The sequence below is a fragment of the Dioszegia hungarica genome (assembly GCF_025882075.1).
Source record: "Dioszegia hungarica strain PDD-24b-2 chromosome Unknown MKK02contig_16, whole genome shotgun sequence".
Classification (NCBI taxonomy): Eukaryota; Fungi; Basidiomycota; class Tremellomycetes; order Tremellales; family Bulleribasidiaceae; genus Dioszegia; species Dioszegia hungarica.
Window position 1 is genome coordinate 183,523 of NW_026515773.1, and position 27,715 is coordinate 211,237.

The 27,715-nt window shown below is 55.7% G+C and overlaps 12 protein-coding genes across 12 annotated transcripts; 5 read left to right on the forward strand and 7 right to left on the reverse strand.

Annotated features, from left to right (window-relative positions):
* Positions 1 to 101: 101 nt before the first annotated feature.
* Positions 102 to 2,575, reverse strand: MKK02DRAFT_28334 (nuclear condensing complex subunits, C-term domain-containing protein; the record flags this gene model as incomplete). Its single annotated transcript, XM_053087535.1, has 12 exons — positions 102 to 420; positions 493 to 653; positions 706 to 821; positions 867 to 952; positions 999 to 1,123; positions 1,176 to 1,307; positions 1,361 to 1,480; positions 1,531 to 1,671; positions 1,725 to 1,856; positions 1,913 to 2,232; positions 2,285 to 2,492; positions 2,516 to 2,575. The coding sequence occupies 12 exons, from the start codon at positions 2,573 to 2,575 to the stop codon at positions 102 to 104; spliced, it is 1,920 nt and encodes a 639-aa protein (XP_052943284.1).
* Positions 2,576 to 3,291: 716 nt separating this feature from the next.
* On the reverse strand, positions 3,292 to 3,886 carry MKK02DRAFT_28335 (uncharacterized protein; the record flags this gene model as incomplete). Its single annotated transcript, XM_053087536.1, has 3 exons — positions 3,292 to 3,294; positions 3,335 to 3,507; positions 3,562 to 3,886. 3 exons carry the CDS (start codon positions 3,884 to 3,886, stop codon positions 3,292 to 3,294), a joined length of 501 nt encoding a protein of 166 aa, XP_052943285.1.
* Positions 3,887 to 4,140: 254 nt separating this feature from the next.
* On the forward strand, positions 4,141 to 5,842 carry MKK02DRAFT_38162 (Nuf2 family-domain-containing protein; the record flags this gene model as incomplete). The annotated part of the gene is made up of 8 exons (XM_053089963.1): positions 4,141 to 4,389; positions 4,442 to 4,488; positions 4,536 to 4,652; positions 4,704 to 4,763; positions 4,809 to 4,865; positions 4,915 to 5,071; positions 5,119 to 5,740; positions 5,787 to 5,842. The coding sequence occupies 8 exons, from the start codon at positions 4,141 to 4,143 to the stop codon at positions 5,840 to 5,842; spliced, it is 1,365 nt and encodes a 454-aa protein (XP_052943286.1).
* Positions 5,843 to 6,010: 168 nt separating this feature from the next.
* On the reverse strand, positions 6,011 to 8,449 carry MKK02DRAFT_38163 (uncharacterized protein; the record flags this gene model as incomplete). Its single annotated transcript, XM_053089964.1, has 6 exons — positions 6,011 to 6,464; positions 6,513 to 7,020; positions 7,082 to 7,388; positions 7,432 to 7,475; positions 8,285 to 8,382; positions 8,436 to 8,449. 6 exons carry the CDS (start codon positions 8,447 to 8,449, stop codon positions 6,011 to 6,013), a joined length of 1,425 nt encoding a protein of 474 aa, XP_052943287.1.
* Positions 8,450 to 9,401: 952 nt separating this feature from the next.
* Positions 9,402 to 10,969, reverse strand: MKK02DRAFT_38164 (uncharacterized protein; the record flags this gene model as incomplete). The annotated part of the gene is made up of 5 exons (XM_053089965.1): positions 9,402 to 9,744; positions 9,821 to 10,328; positions 10,398 to 10,704; positions 10,743 to 10,781; positions 10,835 to 10,969. The coding sequence occupies 5 exons, from the start codon at positions 10,967 to 10,969 to the stop codon at positions 9,402 to 9,404; spliced, it is 1,332 nt and encodes a 443-aa protein (XP_052943288.1).
* Positions 10,970 to 11,380: 411 nt separating this feature from the next.
* On the reverse strand, positions 11,381 to 13,984 carry MKK02DRAFT_34507 (transporter-domain-containing protein; the record flags this gene model as incomplete). The annotated part of the gene is made up of 10 exons (XM_053088957.1): positions 11,381 to 11,578; positions 11,639 to 11,774; positions 11,833 to 11,939; positions 11,997 to 12,271; positions 12,317 to 12,347; positions 12,396 to 12,638; positions 12,691 to 12,840; positions 12,890 to 12,995; positions 13,042 to 13,646; positions 13,910 to 13,984. The coding sequence occupies 10 exons, from the start codon at positions 13,982 to 13,984 to the stop codon at positions 11,381 to 11,383; spliced, it is 1,926 nt and encodes a 641-aa protein (XP_052943289.1).
* Positions 13,985 to 14,878: 894 nt separating this feature from the next.
* MKK02DRAFT_38166 (uncharacterized protein) lies at positions 14,879 to 15,663 on the forward strand (the record flags this gene model as incomplete). Its single annotated transcript, XM_053089966.1, has 3 exons — positions 14,879 to 14,907; positions 15,349 to 15,458; positions 15,578 to 15,663. The coding sequence occupies 3 exons, from the start codon at positions 14,879 to 14,881 to the stop codon at positions 15,661 to 15,663; spliced, it is 225 nt and encodes a 74-aa protein (XP_052943290.1).
* A 273-nt stretch (positions 15,664 to 15,936) lies between these two features.
* On the reverse strand, positions 15,937 to 17,205 carry MKK02DRAFT_38167 (uncharacterized protein; the record flags this gene model as incomplete). Its single annotated transcript, XM_053089967.1, has 5 exons — positions 15,937 to 16,044; positions 16,111 to 16,462; positions 16,511 to 16,652; positions 16,711 to 16,863; positions 16,923 to 17,205. 5 exons carry the CDS (start codon positions 17,203 to 17,205, stop codon positions 15,937 to 15,939), a joined length of 1,038 nt encoding a protein of 345 aa, XP_052943291.1.
* A 2,089-nt stretch (positions 17,206 to 19,294) lies between these two features.
* MKK02DRAFT_38169 (uncharacterized protein) lies at positions 19,295 to 20,303 on the forward strand (the record flags this gene model as incomplete). The annotated part of the gene is made up of 4 exons (XM_053089968.1): positions 19,295 to 19,435; positions 19,652 to 20,060; positions 20,115 to 20,140; positions 20,229 to 20,303. The coding sequence occupies 4 exons, from the start codon at positions 19,295 to 19,297 to the stop codon at positions 20,301 to 20,303; spliced, it is 651 nt and encodes a 216-aa protein (XP_052943292.1).
* A 259-nt stretch (positions 20,304 to 20,562) lies between these two features.
* MKK02DRAFT_38170 (putative ribosomal protein S11) lies at positions 20,563 to 21,806 on the reverse strand (the record flags this gene model as incomplete). Its single annotated transcript, XM_053089969.1, has 4 exons — positions 20,563 to 20,752; positions 21,031 to 21,169; positions 21,456 to 21,527; positions 21,743 to 21,806. 4 exons carry the CDS (start codon positions 21,804 to 21,806, stop codon positions 20,563 to 20,565), a joined length of 465 nt encoding a protein of 154 aa, XP_052943293.1.
* Positions 21,807 to 22,134: 328 nt separating this feature from the next.
* MKK02DRAFT_17197 (putative cytoplasm protein) lies at positions 22,135 to 24,772 on the forward strand (the record flags this gene model as incomplete). The annotated part of the gene is made up of 9 exons (XM_053085755.1): positions 22,135 to 22,333; positions 22,401 to 22,475; positions 22,612 to 22,868; positions 22,922 to 23,195; positions 23,245 to 23,334; positions 23,382 to 23,608; positions 23,659 to 23,847; positions 23,893 to 24,035; positions 24,085 to 24,772. 9 exons carry the CDS (start codon positions 22,135 to 22,137, stop codon positions 24,770 to 24,772), a joined length of 2,142 nt encoding a protein of 713 aa, XP_052943294.1.
* Positions 24,773 to 25,195: 423 nt separating this feature from the next.
* On the forward strand, positions 25,196 to 27,110 carry MKK02DRAFT_38172 (beta-lactamase/transpeptidase-like protein; the record flags this gene model as incomplete). The annotated part of the gene is made up of 5 exons (XM_053089970.1): positions 25,196 to 25,366; positions 25,425 to 25,614; positions 25,678 to 25,717; positions 25,766 to 26,174; positions 26,247 to 27,110. The coding sequence occupies 5 exons, from the start codon at positions 25,196 to 25,198 to the stop codon at positions 27,108 to 27,110; spliced, it is 1,674 nt and encodes a 557-aa protein (XP_052943295.1).
* Positions 27,111 to 27,715: the final 605 nt, after the last annotated feature.

Below are 27,715 nucleotides of genomic sequence, written 5' to 3' on the forward strand. Positions count from 1 at the left end.
AGCGTCCGTCCGACCCAGGGAGAGCTGCCAGTCCTTCAAGATAGCTACATACTTATCGTACAGCCCAGCACAATAATTGAATATAGATTTGATAGGTACGCCTAGAAGGAACTATCCAGCATACTCTCGACATCGTCATCCTCTCCTTCAGTTTGCGGCTCAGCCTCCGCCTCCGCTTCCGCCCCCGCTTCTTCCGGCTCCTCTTCTTCCTCAATGACCTTCGACATCGGCTTGCCCCTCGTCAATCTCCGCGTACGTGGTATCACCTCCTCATCATCCGAGCCTGCCTGAGAGTCGTCGTCTGAGTCGGTCAGGGCGATGCTGGTTTCGCGAGATGAGTCCCGAGTGGCACGCCTGCCGCGGCCTGTCGTGGACTTGCGCCTTGAGCCTGCCTCCGATGCAGCGTCATCGGTGGGCTTGCTAGAAGAATGTCAGCATGATGTACACATCAGGTCGCAGCAGTCCAAGAGTCGGGGAAGAGCTGAGACTCACACTCCATCAATCAGATCAACCAAAGCCTGCACCTCCTCATTCTCATCCTCCGCGAACGCCTCCGCATCAAATCCTTCCAAATGCTCAGGATACCTCTTCAAGAGAGTCGTACTGAACTTATTGAGCGAGTTTCGGGAAATCGCATCCGATAATGGTCGTTTCTGATTGGATCAGCACGTCCCTTTAGCGGGCAGCGGGCTATCGATAACTCACATCCCTGATACCGCCGAGAACCAGCTCCAGCATCTTGACCCGTGTCTCGTTGGCGGGACCAGAGTCCGGAAGGTTGAGCTTGGAGAGCCATGCTACCATAGCTTTCCGCACGTCCTCTGCTCTGATCAGCTGTATTTCCAGGTGGCGAACGAGGGGCTTACTTGATTCTTCTTCCAGTATGCTTTTGCAGACCTCCAGAGCAAGATCAAGATGTATAGCGAGGTCGACCTTTGCCCCTTGTCGCTCACTTTCTCGTCAGCTTGGTCCTCTTCTGTCGATGGAAGCCAACTCACACAGCCTTCAGCGGATCCAGCCAGTCAATCATCATCAGGCCTATCTGCGACAAGGGGGGCATATCCTGCTCCCCCTCGATCTCCTCCAGGATTTGCTGTAGCACCTCGAGGGATTCAGAGAACACCTGTCGAGGTCAGCTACGGTTCCACGCAATGTGCAATCCAAAGTTGACGCACGGAGAGCAGTGTCCGCTGGTTATCTGAGGACGAGTAGCAGTAGACTGGGAAGAAGTATGTGAGGCATTGTCTAAGCGCCTGATTGTCGGCTGACTCGGGCGAAAAGTAAAGGAGCACCAGAGAGCGGAGCATCTATAGGAGTCAGCATGTCACCTCCAACAGGTTGCACAAGGAGGCACGCTCACGCTGGCATCTGAAACTTTTCCAGCGAGGATCAATTTGGCCGTACCTTCCGCCGCGACAGCTTGAACATCGGCTGAAGGCTGACTGAGCAGGAACTGGATAAGCTCCCAGACATTCTCCACCTTTCTATCAGCTCCTCTGCTCTGCTAAGATTTGTCGGGGTTTCACTCACGGTCATCACGCCCGCCACTAGTTGGGGAATGTCGTGCACCATGAACAGGTCAAAGAGGATTCGGACGATCTTAGACTGGAGCTCGTCATCCGCCTTGTTGACGAGGTTCACAAACAGCGATAATGACCCCGAAGCAGTCGTCTGTTTAGTGTAAGCTAAGATACAGACTGCTCGGAGCTCGAGCAGTAACTCACGAGGTCGATAAGCCCTATCAGGCCTAGACATATCACTCCCTGATCCCGCAGAGCGGGCTCCTCCTTATTCTCCACGGCGGGGATGACCAGCTCGTGCATCAAACCCGTCAGCACAGCATTGTCCACAAGATTCTGCATTGTCAGCCATCGTCCGCAATGTAACCAGTGACTTCGTCCAGCAGACTTACAGAGTTTATCCTCTCCAGCATCGCAATGCAGATGACCAAGCACCGCAGATCCACCAGCGCAGCCTTCATCTTCTCCTCCGGATCCGTGATGACATCGAAGCGAGGGCCACCCGCTCTCGGTCTGCTGGGTGTCGCGCTGTACGTTGAGGCTTGACTGCCAGGTACCTCCGCGTCCTCCTCGCCCTCGCCCTCCCGCAGCTCGGAGATCACGTCGACAATGACGCGGATGAGGTCTCGCTCGGTATCGCAGATCTTGACGAGTACGTCTAGGCAGCGCGGAATGAGGGTGTCGGGGAGATTGTCCTGGCTCAGCATCTCGCCTGCAGGGTCAGCTTATATCCCCAAACGAAAGATGAGGAATGCAGAGCTTACGAGCTAGCGTGAACATCTTTCTCCGCCCAATCTCGTCCGCATAGTCCAGATTCACTGCCAAGCTAAGTAACTCCCCGACAATGAAGGACCGATCGGCGATATCGGCCTCTTCTGTGTTGACGGACGGGACGAGCTTGTTGAACTCATCCTGTACCAAGAAGGCCAGCGCGGTGACAACTGGCAGCGTTTCTTCCAGTCGAACATTGTCCTGAGATGATCAGCTATGCTGACCTGGTGGAAAGGTATACGCACATTGGTAGCTACGCAATGATCGACAAAGACTCGCGCCATGAAAGCCTTCTCAGTGGTCAATTCTTCCGTATCTTGCTTATGATATAATAATATTTTAGATTATGTGGACATTCATATTAAAATATCTTGGCCGATTGTGAAGACTAATATTGTTTTTATGATTTGACTAGTCATTTCATAACTTGGCTTGATTTGTTTTTTTATTCTTATTGCTCTTCTCATCATTTATCTATCTAGACAATTATTTTCTTATACTTTATTTTTTCTGACTTCTTCTTCCTTTTATTCCTTTCTCTTTCTTTTATCTTCTTTTCCTTTTTCTTCTTCTCCTTCTTCGCTTTTTATGACGTGATGAGAGTGTACGATCTTGTCTATGTCTGTCGAGCTACTGTAACATCCTTCCTCTCATCTTGTTCTCTTTGTGTATTTTGAATCATTGTTCACACCCAGCGTCACGTTGACTACTCTGAGTGGACGTCTTCCTCCCAGGATGTCTTCTTCGCTCCAAAAGATCTTCCTTCGACACACACCCCAGGACTCACACGAGACTCCTTTCCCCGACACTCCCAGCAAACCCCCCTGCCCCCCCCCCCTCGCACGACACACACAGTTATCGACAGCCATGGCCTGTACGACGGGCAGCCTCTGTCCCGCACACAAGTAGTAGTGTGGTGTGCTTTGTCTCTCCTCCTCCTCTCCCCCCCCCCCCCCCTGCTCCGTCGAGCAGACACCGCTTGAGCGACATGTAGACATCATCACTGCTAGGTCAGCTTTCGTCCGCATCGTGTTCAAACCAACTGACTCCATCTCGCCCAGACCATTGATCATCGACACTGTGAGTAGCGTCACTCGGAAGCGAACATTCTTGTCCTTGGCTTCCATCCCGGACAGCAGGTGCTTGAGTAGGCGATTGACGAAGCGAGTAGCGGCAGTATCGACGTCTTCCTCTCCTTCCGGCCTGCTCGCCATATCTACCTCATCAGCTATGTGATACGCACGATCATATTCTCGCCAGCTGTACTCACCTTGCTCGGTGGTGTAGGCCACATAGTTCGCCACAAACTTCACCACCCGATCCGCAACCGCAACCCCCTTCTTCACCCCCAGCACCACGTTCACCATATTCACAAACAGCGTATTGAACGCCTTTTCTCCGACCAGCTTGGTTCCCTTGCTAGTCTCCTCGGTGATTGTCGCGCATGCCACCTGGATCTTGCGGAGCGCAACGATATTCTTCCGGTGGTTGGCCGTGGTGTGTTGCGCCTGCTCGAATATTGGCGGAAGCTGGGCGGGAAGAGTATCGGTCAGGTACGAGGCGGGCTGGACCGCATCTGCACGGGCGCTGACCATGGTGACGGTCTATGTTCTGCTATAGCTGCAGGTTCAGGTCAAGATAGAGGACAAAGAGAGGATGCTGCATTAATTGGAAGCTTTGGCTTTGTTGACAGGACGCGTCGCGACACGTGTCGGAACACTTTTACGTAACGCTGAGGAATGCGGCGCGCGAGAGAGCATGTCAACAAAAGTCAGGCGCCATCGCTTCGCCCATCTTTCAATCATACTTCACCCTCACCTGCTGATCTACCACCCAGTAGCTCGCTAACATGTACGGAAACCGGCCCACTGCATCCTCCAGCCAACAACAAGATGCCTCGTTCCCGGTCATGCCCGTCGCGGATATCTGCGACTGTCTCGCCGCGCTCAACGTCCCCGTCATGCCCGAGGATATCCAGAAGCCAACCGCGCTATCGGCCCAGCATGTCTACGCGGGACTGGTGACGGAGCTGATGGGGATACCTCTGGAGATGCTTGAGGGGCCGAAGCAGTCGCTTATGGGGATGATGGAGTACAAGGTGAGCTGACAATACCTTGGCCCGTGGCGGCGAATTCAGCTGATGGGATCAGGACCTGTATAGCGAAGCTCTGCAGATCACCATGTTCTTCAAGCATGTGTAGGTGTTTGTGTATGCCAAGATATGGAGCTATAGCTGATCAGCAGGCGAGAGCTGGCCGAAGTCTGCGGCTGTCGCAACTTCAACCTGTACGATCTTACACGTCCCGACCCGTTGCGTTTCAAGCATCACCTGAGCGGGATCATCAACTTTGCCAAGTTCAGGTGAGCCTTTCTGATCTGCAGACCACTCTATGCCAGGGCTAATAATCTTAGAGATGAGCGGTCCGTCTTTCAGCAGCAGCTGCAGGATCAGTCTAGGCAGCAGGTGGAGAAGTAGGTTGATACTTCCCTCAGGGTCTGTCCAAGCTGACTTGACAGAGCCGAGCGGCTGCGCAAGCAGCTTAGTAAGATCGAAGCAGCAATCGACGAGATCAAGTGAGTACGGTTGTGGGTACCGGTGGACGATCGATGACTGACGAAGCAGAATCCGAAGCGCCGCCGATACACCCAAGATGGAAGAGGCGAGAGTCCGGAATGATGAACTGAGGAAGGAGTTGCTGGAGCTGCGTAACTCGCAAGTCCGGCTATCGCACGACGTGGAGGAGGCAAAGAAGGAGCGGACGACCTACAACGAGCAGGCAGTGAGTTGGCTACCTTTCTCTCGAGCGGAGAATCAGTTGACAAGTAGACTGGCAAAGTCAATGAGCTCAATCAACTCAACATCCAAATCTCCTCGGCCCGCTCTCGCCTCGTCCAATCCCCCGACCGCATCAAGAAGCACATCAACGAAATGTCGCACACTGTCAGCCAGGAGAAGGGCACGCTCGGCGCATTCCAGCGCAAAGCACGTGAGCTCGGCAATCGCGTCGACGTTATCAATACGCTCGAGACCGACCTGCGTGGCCTCATCGACCTCGAAAAGGGAATCGAGGACCAACGGACCAAGGTCGAGGAAGCTCGGCGGAGCATGCTCACCCTCCGCGCTCGGCTGGAGGGGAAGAATATCGAGTCGCAGGGGTTGACGACCAAGCTCCAGCAGCTCGAGCGGCAGTTGCAGAATGCGGGCGACAGGCAGAAGAGGTCCGAGGATATGGCGAGGGATGTGAGGGAGCGGACGGAGGTCAAGATGGCGGCCCTCAAGGAGGACTACCTGGTCAAGAAGGTGGAGAGGACGCAGTGGGAGAAGGTGCGGGAGCAGCTGCAGTCGGAGTTGGAGCAGCTGGAGGGGGAGGAAAGGGCATGGATAGCGAAGCATGAGGGGGAGCTCAACGAGATGCTGGCGGAGTACTGGACAATGAGGAAGCAGGCTGGTGCGTCTTCTCATTCCGCTCAGAAGTGAATCCGCTGATGAGACAGAGGACTACATGAATACGATGACGGTCAAGCTGGGCTTGAAGCTCCGAACGTCTTAGAATTGTCTGTATGGCAGATGTATGCGCTATCCCCGTTCACAGATCTGGCTTCCCGCGCAAAGTCTCACCTGAGAATGGGGATGATATGCGCTACATGGCTACTGCACAACTTGTATTTGCTACACAGATGATATATACAGGTACCTCTATCGGAACGTCTCTTGAACCCTAAACTGCCATACCGCCTTCGCACCTGCTGTCTCCGATGTCGCTCACATCCGCCTTCGCTCCCGTACCCTCAGTCACGCCCTGCTCTGTCTGAGCCTTCACCGCCTCTTCTTCCGCCCACATCTTCTTCAGCGCCCTGAACTCCGCCTTGTACGTCTTTCTCTGCCGACTCAAGAAGTCCTTCTCATTGTCCTCCATCTCGTACCCCACCGAGACGCCCAGCGCCTTCACCCACTTGTACTGATGCCAGCTCCCGCCGTAGATCAAGATCGAAATCCATTGATAGGGCTTGCCGAGAGTGATGCACTCTGCGAGGTCGGGTCGGCCAAGCGATTTGTAGGCGTCGGCGAGCTCAAGCTCCGCCCAGGACAGCTCATTCGAGCCGTCGAAGAAGAGCCTCTCCTCGAAGGCCTGGGGAATGGCAAAGGCTTCGCACTTCGGGCCAACAGATGCACTGCAAAGTCAGCTATCTGTAGCGCGCTTGGAATACATTACAACATACCCTTCCCAGTCGATCAAGCCCGTGATCCCCCCTCGAGCATCCACCATGATGTGCCCACCGTTGCTGTCGTTGTTGAGCGGAAAGGTATCCTCATCCTCGACGTTGTATGGAGGGTACGCCATGACCGCATCCTTCATCCACCTGTGAACGAGGAAGGCCTTTTTGCGTTGCCGCGAGTACAACTGGCCCGCTCGGATGGTGTCAAGGAGGTAGTCAAACTGCCACTTGTATTTGAGCGCGACCGTTTTCCAGGGACCGGGGAACTGAGGAGGGGAGATGTTGGTGATATCGCGGGTATAGAGAGGGCCGACCGTGTAAGTACCAGAGTCCTTATCTCGGTGGAGGGCGCCTGTAAGACGGAGGGGATGCTTCGACCGTTCGATGTTGATTTTGGCGTAGTCCAAGAGAGTCCGGCTGGTCTGCTCGCGAGGAACGCCCTTCCAGATAGGATCAGCACAGCTCGATCCGGGGATAAGCTCCATAAAGTAGAAGTCGGCTGCACCGTGAGCTGCGAAGTCAGTCAAGCCGTCCTTTACAGTCCAGAACATTATTGGTTTGAAAACACTCACTGAAGATGGAAGACATGACTTTGGGGGCTGGGGCGGCTCCAGTCTCCGCAATCCATCTTAGGAGATCTATCTCCCCCTGCATGAAGTGCCGTTCGACGAGAGCGGGCCAGGCCCTGACGGTCTTTCGGCGGATCCGGGCGATCCACTTGACGCCATCCGAGAATTCGATGGGTACGTGTACGTTCCACATACCGCCGGGTAGAGTGGCTGCGTCGATAGTGAGAGGTTTGGCGTGATTCCCGGGACGTGCTAGCTCAGCGTGCTCGATCAGGCAGAGGGTGTCGAGTATCGCCGGCAGTTGCGCAAGCTACGCATCAGCTGATTAAATGATTTTGCCATTAGATCGTCACAAACACACTTCTTCCTTCAAAGCCTGGCAGATTCTGCGGTCCGGCTTAAGCGTCAGCCCAGGTCGTGCAATAGAGGAGGAGCAGAGACCTACGTCTAGTACCTTCTTACAGTCATGAGCCACATCAGACCAGTGCGCTGCGCAAAGATGCTTTCGGCAGGTGAAGCAGGAACCCCCATCTGGAAAGGTTCGCTCCGCACAGCCACTCAACGAGCAGGGATCGTCTAGCATTTACTGTAGTTATGATTGAGTGGATCAAATATCTCAAGGTGAGAGGCAGATAGAAGGCGATCCAAGGGGACAAGCAGCGTCGCCAGGCGCCAGGTCCAAGCGTTTCGCCGTCAAGCTTCGAGCTACCCCGCGGGGGACTTACATGGCGAGGGGCAACTTCCTGGGGTGTAAAGCTGCAGTCGAGCCATGACTACTTTGGCACAGTGTCTGAGCGTTACATCCTACATGTGTCCAGCTCAGAGTGCTCTGCGCGCCGGCTGAGCAGACCCCTAGATGTCCCGTTTGCAACACCCAAGATTTGCCTCTTCCGGTCATTTCCTGCGTTTCATACCGTACATGAGGTCATATTGATCAAGGTTGATTATTGCTGTATAACCTCACGATGTGTCTTGCTTGGACAGTGGGAGCGGTACCTTATCTAGTACTGGGACTAATGACCTTGAATCTCTTGCATATGGATTACACAGTCGTTATCATTACCAGTCACGCCGCCGCCAGATGTTACGCCACCTCCCAAGCTAGGCACGCGGCCAGGTTTCAAAGCCCCTACTTGTAGTTGGGCTCGTCTGCGTTCCCATAAGCAAGTCTTTCGGAAACACAAGGGGCTGATCAGGCTGGCTCACGATCTGCGCAGTAGGACGTATTGTCCACGCGCGCCACCTGGCACTGATTGCCGTTGGCATAGAGGAATGAGCAGATTGATTGGGACCGGGTAATGACGCTGCTATATCAGCTGACCCTTCGCTCCGGAATAGTCCTCGTCAGGCTACTCACACCGCATTGACCATCTTGGTAATGCTCTGCTGGACACAGCAATGATGCCCATCTTAACTCCGGTGGGTGGCGATTGAGGTTTGCAAGTTATAGCTTATAGAGGCGTAACTGTGGGGAATGTGAATTGAGACGTAGAGGGTAGAAGAATTGTGATGGGTTGGGATGATGTGAGATGAAGGGGATCGTGATTCTCATGTTCCCTTTATATATCTAACCAAAGGCTGCATGCAGAAGCTGCGTCTGCGAGAACAATAAGCGACAAAGCTCCTTTACACGCCACCGCAGAAGCACAAACTGTAGTCAAACCCTTCTGGACCCCACTCCACACCCGTTGACTAAGTGTGTGGCCACGAGGCTGGACTCAATGTGAGGTTGGATGTCAGGTGCTACGACTTCTATAAGCTGTGCAGATAGTGATAGTAGAAGCAGCCTTGTTATCGAAGCCAATAAGAAGCAAGATCATATGGGATCCGAAGCCCGCCCTTCGGATCTGCGGCTCGAAGCTTTCCGATCCGGCTCGGTCACACCTTCCCAAGCGGATATCAGAAGAAGGACAGCCCCAGCGCCTGGTTCTTCGTCCGCTTGTGAGGTTCTAGCACGCCTTTGAAGGCGACAAGCAGTGTCAATTATGGCGTCATGGATGAGACGTGCGGCATACGTGGATCCGCGCTTCGAACTTCTGCACAGCCACAAACGCGCGGAAGCTCAGCGCTCGCATGATGACGAAGGCTAAAGGAGGCGAGCTCACTCCGTTACAACTCAGCCGGGACTGGTTGCAAAAGGTTCAGCAGGACCGCAGAACCGCAGCGAGCTTGCTGACCGAAGGCACATCTCGCAGCACGACATGCAATGCTCAAGTGGGACTACTTGACGATTGCAGACACAACGGCGTACTGACTATTCATGCACAGCTCAGATCTACGTCATGCGACTACTGAGAAGGCCCGTCCCTCTAGTTCTACGCTCCTAGGCTTGCCCTCCCAGAAATCCCAGCTCTTCCTCGTATTTCCCCTTCTGCACTTCGAGAAATCCGGCCATACTGTCCTCCATCTCTAGGCCCAGCGACACCCCCAACGCCTTCAGATATTTGTACAGCTTCCAGTCTTCGGCCCCCAGGATCATCGAAAGCCATTGAAACGGTTTCCCGAGCACGATGCACTCCGCGAGATCGGGTCTCCCCAGCTCGGTGTACGCTGTGACGAGCTCGACCTCGGCAAAGGAGAGGTCGTTCGATCCGGTGAGAATGAGGGACCGGTCCTCGAAGGCTGCGGGCGTTGCGAATGCTTCGACCTTGGATCCAACCGATGCGCTGGTAATATGTCAGCTTTGCCAAGGCTGATACACGGGGCCAAGTAGGATATTTGGGTGAAGATGAGATGACTTACCGTTCCCAATCAATCAACCCGGTGATCTTCCCCTCCACATCCACCATGATCATCCCGGCATTAGAATCCTCGTGGACGATGAAAGTATCTTCCTCGTGCTGGTAAGGAGGGTAGGCGACAACGACCTCCTTCATCCATCTGTGGACGAGGAACGCCTGCTCCCGATCGTCTGGGTAGAGTGTGCCCGCCCGAATATCCGCCAATATGTCGTCGAAGCGTTGAGCGTACTTCTGCGCTGTGGTCTTCCAAGGGCCAGGGAAGTGGGGGATAGCCTGGTTGGGGATAAAGAAGTTGAGATGGGGTCCAACGGAGAAGGCGTCTGCGATGGGGTCGTGATAGAGGGTGCCGACCAGCCGGAGGGGATGCAGCGAGCGACGGATGCTGATCTTGGCGTAGTCCCAAATGGTAGTCCGGATGAGGGAGAGGCGGTCATCACCAGTGGGCAGTGGGTCCGGGAAAGATGTACCGGTTATCATCTCCATGAAGTAGAAGTCGGTATCACCGTGAGCTTGAGTGTCAGCTTGGGTTTTGATATTTGAAAGCGAAGATAGGCAGGTCGGGTATCTCCACAACTCACTGTACAAAGGCGAAACGATCTTAGGCACTGGCGCTGCGTCCACCCTAGCCAGCCATTTCATCGTATCAATCTCCCCCTGCGTGCACATTCGCACGACCCGAGAAGGAAGCTGGAAGAACGTCTTCCGGCGGACGCGCGCGACCCACTTGACGCCATCATCGAATTCGATGGGAACGATGATATTGAACATGCCCCGGGGGAGAGAGTCGACCACGAGACAGATAGGCTTCAAGGTATGTCCGGGTCGGAGCTCAAGCGCTGAGCGCTCGATACCGAGGTCGTTGAGGCTAGTCTGCATTCGTGCGTTCTGAGTTATCAGCAAAGCAAGATCAGTCGGGCACCCACCTCTTGGTCCAGAGGACTCATTTGACCCTCATAGGTCCACTGGATGATCAGCACACAATCTTCGGACAAGCAGGCGGAACAGAGGGACTTACACCAATCTCTCCACAGAGATGCGTAGGAGGAAGGTTGTGATGAGTGCACAAGTGCTTGCGACATCGCTCGCAGTCGCCGGCGACGGGCAAAGCCCAAGCCGAGCAGTCTGGGTAGTCGCAGGGGTCGGTCAACATGATGAGGATATGCGCCGAGAGAGATTAAGTTGATGGACGACGCTTGAAGCTTGAAGCGGAAAATGCAACCCAAAGGACCCCCCAGAAAACTTAAGCTCGGACGATGTTGGCTGATTGGTTCCACATGGGTGCAAGCGATGTCGAGAGCGATTGTTGCGGTCATCTTGTAGGCGCTCCTTGGATGAAGGTTTGGACAGGCTGATAAGATGACTTCGCAGCGAAAGTCGTGCCGCAACATCGCCGGACACGGAGGTCTGATTTCGGACATCTCGTTTCGAATGCCCGCTGTCCGGGTCCGGCAAGCAGGTGCGAGTTGCGATGCATCGATATCCCACCACTATTGATACACTAAATACCGCAATAGCTACTACTGATATGGGCACGGGCTCCCGAACGGATATCGAAGACCTTCTAGATCCGCTGCTTCTCCTGTGGCTTCTCCAGCGCATCCTCGCCCGTCGAGTAGATCTGGTATAAGGGCGGATAGTCCTCGACCGTCCGCCGGAGGAAGTACTTGCGGAGGTACCAAGGCAGCTTGTGCCAGTAGTACTTGGCGTGCCCCCTGTTGCCGATGCTGAAGACGGTATCAAGCTCCTCTAGTGTCAAGTTCTGGTCAAGGATCAGCTATAATCCTGAAGGAAAGATACCGTTAGCTGGAAATGAGCTCACCTTGGTCTCGGGCAGCAAGAAGTAGGTATAGACCATGGCAAGCATGTTCCAGGTGGCATAGTAGGCGAACGCGCCGGTACTGGTGAAGCTAGCTTCGAGGGCGGGCCAGGTGAAAGAGAGGATGAAGTTGAAGAGCCTGGACGTCAGCTGAGGGTCTACAGTAGGTGTAGAGATGAGGAGTATGCTGGACTTACCAGCAGGTACTGGTGGCAAAAGCCATCCCGGTGTCTCGGGTATAGAGGGGGAAGGCCTCGGACGAGTATGTGAACGGTACAGGGCCTTCAGATGGGGAGTACAGCGCCTAGCTTGTCAGCAAGATGTCCCCGAGGCAGCTCTAGAGACTGAGGTTCTAACTCACCATGAACACGAAGATACCCGCAGCAATCATCCCTACTCGTGCCTGATTGGTCTCGCCCGCCGAGTTCAGCTCGGGCATGAAGAACGAGAAGCCGGTAAAGTATAGCGCGAGACCCATGGTCGGGAAGCCGAAGAGGAGTAAGTTGCGTCGCCCAAAGGTGTCGATGGTGTAGACGGCGGGGATGGCGAACAGCCAGTTGACGATACCGGTACCCATGGAGATGAGCAGAGCGGCTGACTGATCGAAGCCGGCGTTAACGAAGATCTGGGTGGAGTCTGCTAGTCAGCGGGCGCATCCAGATTGTGTTAGATGCAACTCACAATAGGCAATGACGTTGACACCGCAGAATTGCTGCATGATCAGCTCGACCCTCCCGAAATGAGACTTTGATGGACCTACCTGCATGAACATGACAAAGAAGGATGACTGGGCGGCCCTCCTCACCCGCCTGTTGTAGATCCACTCGTGCGCGATACTCTTCCCTTCCCGCTCGACCTGCTCCACCTCGATTGACTTGTGTGCGTAGTAGAGATCTCGAGCGGCTTGGACGGGCGAGTTTCGGAGACGGAGGAAAGAACGATAGGCGTTGGGGTAGCGGTTCTTGCTCATGTACCACCTGGGGCTCTCGGGGCAGAAGTATACCTGACTGTTAGCTGCGAAGCCATCAAGACCGATTCCAAGGTAGGGGGCCTACCTGAGCCATTACGATCATAGGAGGGATCGCGGTCGAGCCAAGCATCCAGCGCCAGTTGCTGTACCCGTCTGGAGGACCGACGGGAACGTTGGTGTCCTGGAAGGCGACAGATGCGACAAAGCCGAGCATGATACCGAAGGCCGTCCACATCTGCGATATTAGCTATAGCTATTGCAAGATACGACTATCTGAGACGTACCTGCCATTGACAGCCGAGAGCTCCTCGAATCGCCTTGGGTGCAGCCTCGGACGAGTATACCGGTGTGGTACTGGACTTGCCGCCGATAGCGAGACCGAGCACAGCGCTGAGGTGTCAGCTAGTTCTGCTCGCAGCAAGAGGAGCGAACTCACCGAGACGCGAGCAAGCTTCCCCAGGTGGGTGATGCAGCCATCCAGAAGGAGGTAGCGAAGGAGATGAAGCAGCAGATGAAGATAGTTCCGCGTCGACCGAGGTACTTGTTGAGCGGAGCGTTGGTCCAGCAGCCGATGGTTGCAGCGGCGAGGTAGGGGATACCGTTGAGGAGACCGCGGATGTAGACTTGCTCGGGACCGATACCGAACTCGGCAAAGTAGTAGCTTTGAGCTCCGTTGACCGCTGTCTGATCCATTCCTTGGACGATAGCGGATCCGGCGCAGAGGATGCAGAGGAAGTACAGCTGGAAGGGCTGACTCCAACGGTGGGTGATCTCCCGCCGGAGCACGAGCTTCTCCTCCTCCGTGAGCTCGTCGATCCGCTCAAATCCCTCCGGGTCCTGCGCCACCCGAGCGAGCAACGCCCCCTTGCGCAGGTCGTCCCGATGCTCGTCGAGCCCCTTCTCTTTGACAAAGACGTCCACATCCCGGAGGACGTCCTCCTTCGACAGCCCAGCCAGCGGGTTGGTGAGCTTCATGGCGTTCTCGTGGTGGGTCGGACCATACTTGGGAGACTCGTCAAAGTCCCCCGTGTTAACGCCGCCCTTGAGCTTGTCGTTTTGACCGGCATTGGTGATGGTCGGCGCCCCGCCGGTTGTCGACACCGTGTCGCTCGCGGGGAAGCGATCCCCTCTAGTGTTGACTACTTCGTCGCCGTATCTTGCTGGCATGATCAGTTGTGTTTTCAGCGAATGAGTATGGTGGTGGGGCCTCGTAGCGGGAGCCTCTAGCTTTATAGCGAGCCAGGTGAAGGCTCAGGTGGGGTGACTTGTCCCCTCTTTTCCTCGGAAATCTCCGCTAGACCCACGCCAAGCGGTGGGGCACCCGAGCCAGTGGTATCGGCGGAGGCGGCGGGTCCTGGCGGGTCTGCATCGTGGTGCATTCCAAGTATCTTGGCTGTGGGGTAGATGATGTAGACAGTAGAAGATGAAACTTGGCAGCATCATAGGCGTCGAAGGAATTCGTCCTGCCGCCGGTCGCCAAGCGTTTCAAGTGGGGGACCCTGAGAGACTTAGGCGCGGGAGCGCCCGCGCGCCTATAGACGTCACACCGCATTCCTCAAATCGTGCGTCTTTCACGCAGTGGGCAACTCAGCAGTCGCTATAGTCAGCACTGAAAGGGCGGGAGAAGCCAAAGACCGCTCGAGACCGCTATGTTGAGCTGCAGACTAGTGGCTAAGACGGAACCTCTCCAGCCGTCAACAGGACCCAACCCACCGGCGCCGCCCGGCGGTACTGTCGCCGCGCCCGCGCATCTGCATGACCTTCCCTGTCTTATGTTTCCTCTCGGAATACCTTCTTCGACGGATGCGATATCATGTTCATCAGCAATAAGGGGTCGCACTGCATGAGAACAGCTCCTTTCGTTGCGCCTTGAGAGTGCCACTCGCCACCCAGCTGCCACACTCATCTGATCCCGGTGCCATCACTGCCCCTTTGGGTAATTCCCACTTTCCCCGCAATAACGTTACCAGGCACGATCTATTACCCCGCGTTAGATAGGGTGGCAAGTGACCTCGTTACAGTCACAAGGTCAACTGACCCGCGGATGAGTCAGTAAGCTTCTCCCCGTGCACTCGGCCGACTGCGCTTCTGGTGGGGATAAGCTAGTTCCATTTGGAGGGTCAGCTGTCACGAGACCTCCGCACTGTGTCAAGGACCGTATATAATCGAGCTCTTCTTCATCGCGTCCTCCCCTTCCTTACATCTCACCGCGAACCACGCTCACACCTCTCACTACAAGCCATAAGCCAATACTCTACACCAACAAGACCATCATGGACAATCTCGGTGTCTCTCCCACTGAGTGAGTGTGCTCGCCCCTTCGGCCCTAGTGCGGAGCATGTTGCTTCCTTTGGCGCCATTGGTGGGCGCGGGAGCGGCTACCTGTCTTCCGCACTCTTCTATCCCCATCTCTACAGGTCTCGTAGCAGTCATTTGGGCGATGCTGACTCACTCTCAGCTCCACCTCCTCCAGTGAGTACCAATCGATACACCTGAAGATCACCCGCTGACCTTCCTCAGTCGAGATCAACGATGCCCTCTTCTGCGAGCACGGTCTGGAGGTCTGCAAGGCCTGCGAGTTTGACGCGCGCGAGGGTGAGTCTTGACCTGGTGCTCTACTAGTCTCGCTTCACCCGATCCTGCTTCTTGGGCGAGCCCGCGCTGACATCATCAGATAACGACGCCATGATGGGGTGAGCAGACCTCCATACCACGCAACCTTGGCTCGAGCTGACATCCGCAGCTTCGACCCTCTTCCCCGCGACCCCATCGAGCTTCCGCCGCACTATAAGAACGCCAAGGACGGGTCTGTCATGTGCAAGGCGCACGCCAACCCGAGTTGCAAGTCGTGCTGTAAGTCTTGTTCGGTCGACGCCCTTGACTCGGCGTCATCTCTCCTTCCCCTACTCATCCCCGGAGATCCTCCCCATATGAGCCGTGTTGAGTCTCGATGTCAAGCGCTGACATCGCAGTCGGCTGGAAGAAGCAGATCAACAAGCTCCACAAAGAGGGCAAGAAGGTCGCCAAGAAGACCAAGCCCAGCGGTTCCAACTTCTAGGTCAACCCCTTCCACACGTGAGGATGGGGAGGAGCGTTGGGTTCAGGTCAAAGTCAATTGGTTGTTTCAGTAGTCGTAGTTTGTACAGGGAGTATAGCTCGCAGTTGTGTAGGATTAGGTAGTTCAAGTCAGTAAGATGAAAGCAGAATGAAAAGCATGTCCTTGAGGCCTGTCAGTAACGTACCGGTACCGTCGTACGCATACTGCAATGAGGTCAAGATGTTGCACTGATTACATCACAGCTGCGCCTCATAAAACTTGCTATTGCGAATTTTACCTTCCTCCACCGCCAAACATCCCCATGAGGTTTTGCAGCATGTCTGGCTGTTGTCCTCGTGGTGGAGGAATGAGGAAGACGTTGGTCGATATCTGCGCGATTGCCTGCTCAAGTCAGCCCGCAACTCGAACGTGTCCCAGTTCTGGCTGGTCCAAAAGAGCGAGACCCACTTCCAAGACCTCGTTCTGCGCCAATACCCCCTTCGCCCCGCATACTCTCCGATACCGATGTACCAGCGCCTCCCATTCCCTACCCACGCCCCCGTCCGTCCCGCGAGCCTGAACGCCAGATACTCCGACTGCAGGTGCCCGCTGGATCGTGATAATCGCGAGCTGAAGGAAATTGAGCGTAGGCGATGCGGTGACGAGGATGGAGGGGAAGGGTGCGTCGGCGGGCGAGGGGTGGGTGGTGGTGAATCCTCCCGACTTGGAGAAGGCGGTGGTAGGGGAAGAGAGGAGGTACAGGAAGTGCGAGAGGAATGAGGCGGCGGGAAGGATCGAGGGTGGTTGATGCGTCAGGTATCTGAGCGGGTCAGCAGATCACTAACTCGACGAAGAGGAGGGGACTCACGGCAATACACCCCGGACGGCGTATGGCCCAGGATCCAAAGTGCCCTTCTCGCTCCACTCGAATAGCATCTCAGCGAGGGTGATGGCGGAGTCCCGCTTGTGGCTGGCGAGAAGGTGTGATTCGGCTTGAGCAAACTGACGATCTAATTCGTCAGCTCGGTCGCCTAATGCCAGACGCAGACAGAAATGAGCTTAACCTACCCTTGTAGTACAGCTCTCCGATGTAGTGCTGAAGCGCCGGATCTCCCGAGGGGCATTCGCCAGCGTGAGCGGAGTATTTGATCGCCGCATCAGCCAGCTTCTTGCGCCAAGGTCCAGCGGACGGTGTCAGCGCCAGGAGTTGAGTGATGGCAGCTGGTAGATCAGCTCCGGCTTCCAATTGCGAATGACACGTCCAGACGAAGAGGACTCACCCCTTGTCTTCTCATCCATATCCTCCGCGGTTCCCTCCAAGATCCCCAACCCCCTCACTCCCAGCTCAACCCCGCTTCCCCCTTCACCGAGCTTCAGTAGCTCTCGCGCAGTCGCGAAGCATATTTCAACGGCCACTGCTGGCGCTGAAGAGGCGATACGAGCGACAGTAGTCAGAGCCTTCTGATGCGCCGAGTATGGATTCGGCGAGGGAGGGGCGAGGAGGTCGAGGATGGGAGGAAGGAGGTTGTCGGTCGTTGGGGCTCGGGTCTGGCGGGGCGGCATGATGGCTTTCAGTGTTTTGCCGATGATCTCGTTTGCTTTCGGTTTCGCGCTCTGACGGAGATACTCTCGCCGCTCTTGTGTGATGATGGTCTAATGGATGCAAAGGCAAGCTCGAAGCAGCTGATGCTGGCGTACTGGCTGGAGCTTTCGACGCCCAGCGAAACGTGGTCCGTGCGTCATTCTTGGCCTGGTGGCGGGGTGTGGCAGTGAGCGTGGCATGCATCCAGCTTGCAGCGCTCTGGGCGCAGTCTAGATGTCTTTGACTTTGCACCGACCAGTCAAGGACAAGAGCCATGTCAGCCGGTCTGGTCGCGCCTGTCCAAGACGGGGTTCCCGACTGACTAACAGCCATACCAAGCCCATCAGCTGTATCAATCTCCCTCGCAATTTGCCAATGACTGCTGGTCCAAAAGCCATACAATCCATCTTCTCGTATTACAACCCAAGCCTCGATCAATTATAATCCCTCTGGCAGTCCCTCACGCTTACACTTCACAAGCTCATGATGGCCACAGTCGACAGCAGGACAGCGCCTACCAACCACCCCAAAGCGCCAGATCTCGATGTATCCGCAACAGCTCGTGTGGGGAGACATGGAAATAAAGACTCACTGGGTCACTCTGAGACCGCCTGACTTGGGCGTAGACCCCTGTTGCTCCTCGACGATCTTGCTCTCGGTGCTGACCGTGTAGTTGGCGGTCCGGTAGAATTTGACAGAACCGTCCGCTTGAGCGGCGTACTCGTGTGCGATCCACTGGCTGCTTGGTCAACATAGCTCAATCTCCTATAGAGATGACCCCGGCCGCCTTTCTCTCATCGCTCGGCTGGTGGATACGGAATGGCACGTAGACTCACACTGCATCCCCGACTCGAAAGACAGGTGTCAATCCAACATTGCCACCCACGAGGTCGCCGGTTTGTGTAGCGACGCCAGTGGCACTAGTGACATTGACGATCCAGGTGTAAGTGTTGTTCGTGAGGTTCTGACTGTGCGAGGCACCCTAAGACCATCAGCATCTGGCTCCTCCTCAAGGCCGCTCAAGTCCTTTCTAAGAGATACACTCGATGGTGACACCCTGACGGCGGGGACTGATAAGTCAGCCTAGACCAAGGTTCATATACGAGGAACTCAAACTTACGAGGCTGTCAACCTGAAAGGAGGTGTCCCAGGGAACGTTAAGTTGACCGTGAAGCCGGGAATGACCTTGTACTGGACAGCGTCAGCTATTGTTTGTGAGTGACGAGAGCGAGATGTGGACTTGCCTGAGGAATGCTGGCCGCGCAGGTGTTCGCGCAGATCGTCATGCCGGAAGGGGCTGTATCAGGCGCGGTAGTGATATTAGACATATTGATGATATGAATCTCGAAGTGCGAAATGGGAAGAGCTCAAGGGAGATGACCGTGTCGGTATCTCTTATATCAGACAGGCGGTGCTGAGTGAGAATAAAGGCACGTGCTCCGACATATCCCGCGATACCCGGAGGTCGGATGCAGCGGACAGACTCGACGTCCGCGCTGACAAAAGCCACCCCGCGCCAGACTCATCGGAGGGGTGCTGTACTTACATATGCCTGTGTGTCTCTTGTGGGCGCCTTTTATGGTTGTACTGAGAGCTGCAGAAAGGCGCGGAGGGACCGGGCGGGGCTCGTCAGTGGCTCGTCCCGGCTCCACGGAGCAATTTGCGAAACTAAACACCAGACAGGGAGGCAGGCCCGTAACCTTAAGTTCGCAACATCCGTCGGTATAGTGTATATCCAGGTCAAGTGACCCCGCATTCCTCCGCTATCCTCGGCGCTTTGCGAGGCGGACGCGGAGCCAATCCGGGCCGGAGTCAGCACGCTATTCGCCGAGGGTGGCAGCAGGAATCCGTGTTGCCTTGTGGCGGATCTGAAACATGTCCGAAGATCTTGAAACACACCGAGCTGTCCTTTTTACGGCACGTAAAGAACTGTCTTCTGCACAGAGTTCGACGGGCCAATATCGCTGGGCCGTGGAGGACGGACGCCACCCATAGGTCGCCGAAAGCATCGGTGAGTCTTACAGCAAGTGTCTTTGCCCGTGTTCGGTCATACCATTACTCTGGCCCGCGATGCGTTCATATCTGATCGCTCTCCTCCTTGCTGGAATCGCCTCCATCACATCCGCCAGCCCGATCTTTGCCGGCTGCTCAGTCGGGACGACCACGAACATCGTTGCTCCCTTTGTTGCGACCAGTGATCTGGACTGTCAGGTGAGCCCATGCATCCATCAGAGCTGATTTTCAGGCGCAATGTGCAGACCGAAACAAGTTGTACTCGCTCTATCGAGGCAGTCCCCAGATCTGCGCCTGAAACGATATAGGACCCGTAGAACGGCCGGCCGGCACTACTGGTTTCAGCTCATGTGCCATCACAGACTACAGAGCAAGTGTTTCACGTACTTGACCGCACCGATGGCTGATCTACAGGTCACGCGGCTGGTTGGGTCATACGTGTATCGTGGTTGCTCCAGCGCGCTCCTCACCGCCTACATAGGACTCATCACCACCACCGAGATCAACGTCGAAACTTGCTTTAACGCATGCGGAGCGAAAGGCCTCCCCTTTGCTGCCATGTTACGCTGGACTGGAAACCCCTCGACCTACTGCCGCTGCTTTTCGGGATTCACCGGAACGTTCAATACCGGCTCTTGCGTCTCTAGCTCGCAGTTCATCTTCTACCGTACCCCTGGCGCCACGGTATCTGGGAACTACCGGCGGCGTGCGGTCGGGCAGGGTCCGCTGGCTATTGCTAGGGTGTGTCCTTCCGGATTTGAGGCGTGTTTGGCCGCTGCTGGAAGCGACGGATACGAATGCGTGGATACCGCGACTGAGCTCGGTGAGTTTCTCCTGATGACATCAGAATTGGAAGGTGTGATGAGCTGAGATTCAGAATCGTGTGGAGGCTGTGACAACGGTGTATATCGTCAGGCTCATCTAAGTGCCCGCAGTGGCGGAACTGAGTGGGTCACAGCGCAACCTCGAGATAGACAACGCTAATGATCAGTTGAACCTCGTTGCCTGGGGCGGCGCTCAAGGGTGTCGCGTGCAGTGGCGGTCGGTGCGAGGTGTTTGCGTGTAAGAGGGGGTATAAGTTGGTTGACGGAGGATGCTTCAAGGGCTAGATAGCAGGTCAATCCGTGTCTTGAAGTAGCATAGACTTGAATCTAGAATAAGCACTGTAGATCAGTAGACGTATGTCGGCCCAAAGGCTGAGTCTCCTCGCTTCCTCATTGCAGCATGAAGAGCGTTGGGCTGTCAGCGTCTCGAACGCACTAACCCTTGACACCTGTTATGCAGACCCGATGCATCCCAAGCCCATCCTACAAAGCCCGTCTACTCTAGAACTTCTGGAAAGCCTTGGCCGCCGCCTTGTTCTTGGCCACACGGAGGACGTTGAATCGGACGGTCTTGGACAGAGGACGGCACTGGCCGACGGTGACCTGGTCGCCGTTCTCGACACGGAAAGCGGGGGAGCAGTGGGCAGCGAGGTTCTTGTGGCGTTTCTCGTATCGGCGGTATTTGGGGATGCTGCGGGGTCAGTCGGATTCGCGTGGATTAAGGATCTATAGGTGAAGGGGAAGGGCGGGGGAACAACAAGAGGAAGCTTGTTGCGAGCGGCCGGAACCGGCAGAAAATGGGGCAGCTTGCCCATCCCGGCCAGCACTTCCCCCTCCAGGATAATACGCCTGCTCGCATCCGCCGACGATGTTCTGCCCCCTCGCATGCTCCAGCGTCACTCTGCCTATCCCGCACAGGTATCCTCTCCGCTCCCCTTGTTACAAATCAGGTATAGAAGCACAACTCACAAGTGGAGGTAGTCTCGGCGGATGATGATGGTGTTGGTCATTTTGGTCGAGTGGACGACACCGGTAAGGATACGTCCGCGGATGGAGACATCGCCAGTGAAGGGGCACTTCTTGTCGATGTAGGTGCCGTTGATAGCCTCTGCAGACAGTTAGCTCAAGTCTCAAAATGGGTGCCTGGAACGCAGTCTGATCCCTACATCCCCTCTCGTCTCCACTTTGGCCTTACTCAGGTAACATATGCTGGGCGCACAGATCCATGGGGGCTTGTCCAGCATCCCGTTTCTCCCTGCTCCAAGGTCCTCACCCGATGCCCTCCAGCATTCGCCCCATATAATCGCAATACCGCCTTCTCCGTGATACCTCCATCACAGCCTGCTTCCACCTCCCTTCAACTCTGCGATCCTCCTCATCACGACGTGACTCACCAGCTGGTGTCCTGAATCCAAGACCGACATCCTTGTACCACCGCTTCGTCTTGGTGGTAACCTTCTTCCCGCCTATTGTTCCAAGCAAACCCAGCAGCAACCGAGTGGCAGGATTTCGATTGAGTTTCGTATACGATAGAGGCGCATGAGGAGTAGATTGGGACGAAATGGGCGATGGGGAACAGTCAAGAGAGAAGCACTAGGTCAGCTATTGGTCCTCTTCCATTCCCCCTGTCTCTGCCCCGCCTCCTCCCTGCCTCTCCCCAGCTAATCGGACGTGAACGCACCCTTCGACTTGGCGTTCTGGAAGAGGTGCTGCCTCTGGTACGAGTTTTGGGTCTGTTCCGCCATGATGGATAGGTTAGTAGAAGATCAAGATACCCAGGGCTAGCTGATTAGACCACAGACAGCCAACAGCCAAATTCACCGTCCCGCAGAGACAGGGCGGAAGCAAAAAATGGGTGAGCCAGTGTCGCGTGGCGAGACTTGGCTGGGCGGCGAGTTTCGCCTCGGCGTTAGCTAGGGGGAAGTTGAGTGTGGCACTTCTCGTCCGGGCAGCCAATTTAAGCGGGGTTCAGCCGAACCTCCACCTTCGATGACGTTTTGGGTCATTGGGTGGTCCGATGCTGCATGCAGCTGTCTGATCTTTGCATCTGCATCAATACTACCGCAAGTCACCATGTCCAAAAGGCTCAACAAGAGGCAGCAGAGGGAGCAGGAAGAGCTTGAACAGCTCAGGGCAGTGGAAAAGGCAGCTGTCCAGCCAGAGGAGGAGGAAGAGGAGGAGGAGATAGAGGAGGTATCGGTGGAGGAGGAGCAGGTGGACTCGGCCCAAGCGGTACCATCAGCTGAACCAGTCAATGCATTCGCTGCTGTGAGTCAAATGCTACAGGCCGCGGGGATCTCACTTCTGGGCTCAGCTGACGTGCAGATAGCTTGGTGAAGAAGAGGAAGATATCGATGATGAGCCAGAAGAAGAGGAGGAGACGGCTGCTCCCTCAACCAAGAAGGTGAGCACGCGTCCACCAAGTCAAGGTTGACCAGAGATCACGTACTCATGTATAGAGCAAAAAGAAGAAGCCAAAGAAGAAGAAGAAGAAGCCAGCTGCAGCAGATATCGACGATGAGGAGGAGACTGAGTCCGGACCCTCCGCAGCAACTCCATCCGGCAAAGCCAAGTCGAAGAAGGGCGGCAAGGCTCAACCGGTGGATGACGGGATGGACGAGGTTGACCGTGCTCTCGCTGAGCTCAACATGAAGGCGGGATCGAGCTCGAGCGGTATCGCACCTGCACCAACGGCCGCTGCCACAGCTACCTCATCGAAAGCTCTGGCTTTCAGGCAGCTGTTGTCGGTGGACCCAAAGAACCTCGATGCGGACGCCGAGCTGAAGCGATTCTTCGGCTCGAAAGTGGTCAGTGCCAGCTTACTTTTCCATGGTTTTGGGCCAACAAAGCTGACGCCTAGATCTCCTCATCTGCTGCCGGCTCGTCCAAATCACATCGAGCGACAGCATCCACCAAGCTCAGATACACCATCTCCAAGCCGAAACCCACTTATCCACCCGCGACGTCTCTGCAGGGCCTGGGGATGCGGGAGTTGACCGAGCAGGAAGTGGAGGATGTGTATGCCTCGAGGCTGGAGGACTGGAGGGATACGGCCGAGAAGTGGTTCACGTTTGAACACGCGGGTGTATGGAGGGAGACGACGAGGCAATTCCTTGGGGCGACCCAGTCTCACGGTAAGCTATGTACACCATGTAGTTGGCGTGACTGCGGCTGATCATGCAGATCCAAATCAGCTCATGGCGTTGCTGCAGGTGTACCCATGGCATGTCGATACACTTTTGCAGATGTCCGAGGTGTACCGGCTTCAATCAGGTAAGCCATCTTCTTCGATGAAAGAGGGTCCGGAGCTGACTGTCCAGATATCGGTGCCGCCTCGGAATACGCCGAGCGCGCCCTTTATGCTCTCGACCGATGCCTCAGCCCGGCCTTCAATGTATCATCCGGAGCATGCCGACTCGACTTTAACGCCGTCGAGAATCGGCCGATGTTCCTCGCTACCCACCGTATCATCGCCTATCTCGGTCGGAGAGGATGCTGGGTCACCGCGTTCAACTTTGCCAAACTACTGTTCAGTCTGGATCCGATGGTGAGCTTTGCGACGCGAATTCTAGGCCTTCGCAACAGCTGATTAGACAGAACGACCCTCACGGCGCAGCTTTCTGGCTCGACTTCCTGGCTATCAAATCGGGCAATTATGAGTGGATACTCAGCATGTTCGAGGAGCACTCGGAGCAGATGCCAGTGGCGGTGTTCCAGGGGTATCCGGGTATGGCGTTTGCATATGCGCTTGCTTGTCGGGCAAGGGAGGATGCTCAGAAGAACAAGGTGAGTTCCGCGAGCATGGGAAGTGCTGCAAGGCTGACCGTTCAGGACCGGACTGCGAGCGACCAGGCGCTTCGTGAAGCGGTACTGGCTTTCCCACAAGCCATCATCCCCATCGCCAATAAGATTGGAGCGTCCATACCGGACTCGGTGCATTCCAACTCTCTGACCGAGATCCAGGCCGGCTACTTGTGAGTTTGGTGTTCAGTCCTGTTCGGATAAGTCAGGCTGACTGTTTAGCAAAGACGAGACATGCGCAGTACACCTTCTCTCCCACATCTATGCCTCTCGTTCCGAAGCGCTTTGGAAAGAAGCGCCCCTCATCTCATGGTTTACCAAAATCGTCACTTCCTCCCTCCCCGACCTCCAACGCCCCGACGCCATCGCCTCCCGCCAAGACGTCCTCCGGCTCATCCATACCCCTCGCGACCCCTTCGATGAGCGACAGAGCATCCCGCTCTTCATGTGCCGGCACGTCGTCTGCTCCGAATCTACCAGCTTTGCAGGTTTCTTACCGCCCGTCATCCGCAATATGAGCATATCCGCCTTTGACCCCATTCCCCCGTCGGCATTAACGTCCAGCTACAATCACGCCTACTTTGGCATGGTCCAGGCATCCTCCCGGCGACGCGGACCTCGAGCAGCTGGGGTGGGTCAGGAAGGCGGTGGAGACAGAGGGATGATCGAGGCATTTATGGGTCATGTTTATACTGCGATGGAGGCGAATCCGGCGGGATGGAGGCAGCAGCTCGCGGATACGTTGAGGGCGATGTTGCGTCAGGCTGAACCGGGAGGCGAGGGGCTGGATGAAGCGCATGAGCAGGAATTGCAGATGATGCTGCAGTTGGCGGATCGGGTGGCTGGTCAAGGTGGGGAAGGAGAAGGGGAGGGAGGTATGCCAGGAGCATTCCCGGGAGCGCCGGAGTGATGATATAATGCTTGGAAGAAGCAATGTCGGAGATCCCAGCAAGTCACTGACCTGTATGTATCTCAAGAAGAACCTTGTCCCAAGCTCACTAACTGAGTGGTTCCCTGGTTGGCGCGGAGGCCCCGGCGAAGTCATGGTCCGCTGTCACTAGTACGCTCAAGACCGCCTGTCAGGCTTGTCTGTGCGGGCCTTGCAGAGTCTCGTGAGCGCGTTGAGCGGGTCAGCAATTGTGTCACGGATCATGCTGCAATCGTTTCGACGGCCAAGTGCAAATTTGCTATCTAGATCACGCATTTAGAGACCATCGGCGAGTCCGGCCCGGGCAGGGTGCATCGTGGTGCGCGAGGCATGTGTGATGACTCGGTGATGACTAGTGACTCTCACCATCCACACATCTGCAGTCCAACTCACAGCTCCCCCACTATGACTACCATCTTGGACCCATCCCTCCGACAGAAATTGGAAAAGCTCCTTCAGAAATACAAGGTCCCCGGCTTGTGCGTGTCGGTCGTCCGTAAACAAGACAAGCAGTGGGCGGAAGAGGTCTTGCCATTTGGAACAAGAGATGGCTCTGGCTCTCCATGGAAGGAAGATGTCAGTATAGCTACGCAATGAGAGCACTGACTGGACGAGTCACTGACCTTTCGACCAGTCTCTGCACGCGATCGCATCCTGCTCCAAGGTCTTTGCGGCCGCGAGTGTGGGCTTGCTGATTGACCGAAAGACGACACTGCCGAATGGTCAGCTTCTGACCTGGCGGACGAGGATCAAGGATGTCTTGCCGGAGTGGAAAGTCATGGACGAGGTCACGGAGGCGAATGCGGATATTGAGGACGTTCTAGGTGAGGCCCAAAGTGTGGGGTGTTGGGGACCAGTACCCTTCTAAGCACAACTGACTGATGTAGCGATGAGACTGGGCATACCGGGCCACAATGGAGCTTGGGGGTAAGGTCCGCTGTCCTCTCGCTGGAAAGGAGTGCTGAGCAACTCCAGAGGCCCGAACGATACTCAACAAGCCATGATTGCTCGCATGCAGCACTACAAACCCTCAACCGCACTTCGCAAGACCGCCACGTACAGCAATGACAGCTTTGCCGTTGCCGGCGAATTCATCGCCCGACTCACCGGTACGCCTTACCATGTCTTTGTCAAGGAGAACATCTTCGATCCGCTCGGTATAACCTCGACGACGTTTAACTATCGAGAGGCACTCGATACTGGCCGCAGAGTGGAGGGGTTTGTGCATTACGACCGGGATGGGAAGGCGGGTAGTGATGCGGTCAAGAGCGGTGGATGGAGTGATGAGGGTGTTGGAGAGGTTGGACAGGTGAAGGGCTGGGATATAGGGGATGGGATGTTCTTTGCTGCTGCTGGAGGTATACTATCCACTGGAGCCGATATTGTGAGTACAGGTCTCCCCATGTCTTTCGGTCCTCGAGAGAGCGGAAGCGAAGCGTGGAGCTGATCTTACCAGATACACTGGCTCAAAGAGACCCTCGACCCGCACATCCTCTCAAGGGACACACTCGACGAACTGAACCGGCCCCGGACGTCATGGGGCGACACGTCGACGCCCCACCCTACCCTCAGCCACAACACCTACGGTATAGGCCAGTGGACATGGTACTACCGCGGCCATCGGATCGTCGGTCACTCCGGCGATATTCCGGGCCACTACTCGATGGTGTTCCGTCTACCGGATGACGCCATCGGACTTGCGGTATTCTGTAACGACGAGACGTTCGGAGGCGAGATGGTGAAGACGGTGTTCATGATGGTGATTGATGAGATGCTCGGTTTGGGCGGGATGGTAGATTGGGAAGACGTCTATCTGCTCAAGAAGCTGCGCGAGGCGGGGGAGGGTGAGAAGGTGTCCGAGTCGTACCGATCCAACACGACGGACATTAGCGGAACATACCATCACCCGGCGTACGGTAATCTCATCGTCAAGCGTATCGAAGACCACCCAATGGGACCCACCTTTTCCCGGTTACTCGCGGAATATCCGGGACACTCTATCCCCCTGCGGCCTAATGAACAAATCTACTTGGGCGACCTGCCCCAGAAGTGGATAGGGAAGCTGCTTCTTAGCATATCGGACGCCAATTTGTTCACGCGAGCATGGATCAGGGCGGACGAGATTGTACGGCCGGGAGAGGCGGACATGAGGTATGCGGGGGTCGTCAATGGCATAGGCAAGTGTATGATACTGGACAAGGGTATAGGGATGCCGTGGGACTTTTGCGGGGCCAGTGGCGAAGGGGCGGATGTCAGCGAGTGGGCAGAGGAGGATGCTGAGCATGCGGCGGCGCTTTGGTTCGAGAAGATCAGTACTTGACAGGCGGAGCCTGTGTTTCGTTGTATGGTAAGCTGTGTTTTGTTGTACATACAGTAAGAGGATCAGAGTTGTCAGGTCAGTAGCGGCCACTGAACACGAACGGTGTCTCACTCACAAGATCACTGGAATACACACAACTCGCCTCCAGTCTACATGCAGATGCTATCTATGACATAATGGCTGTGCCCAAGCCGGTACATAAGAGGCCCACACCCCATCCCTCAAATCCCATCCCATCTCAACCGATCATCATCATCCTGACAAGACCGTTCAAGCTGGCTTTCCTCCCTCTCTCCCTCCTTCGCCATAGTCCCTCAAATCAACCTCCGCCTTGTCGCCTCCCTAATCGCCTCATCCTCCTGGTCCCTCCCCATATTCTTGCCCGTAAACCTCCCTAATCCCATCCCTACTATCTGCTTCCCTACGGTCCCACCCCCGACGATCCTGTTCATATTCACCGCACCCAGCGCGTCCCGCTTGACCGGTACCTGATAATTATTGTTTTGCGAGAGTCGGGGAAGAGGCAGGGTAATAGGCTTATCGCGGGTGAAGCCCTTTTCGGGTGTGGGATTGGCAGAGTCGGTGGCGACGCTTATGGGCGATGT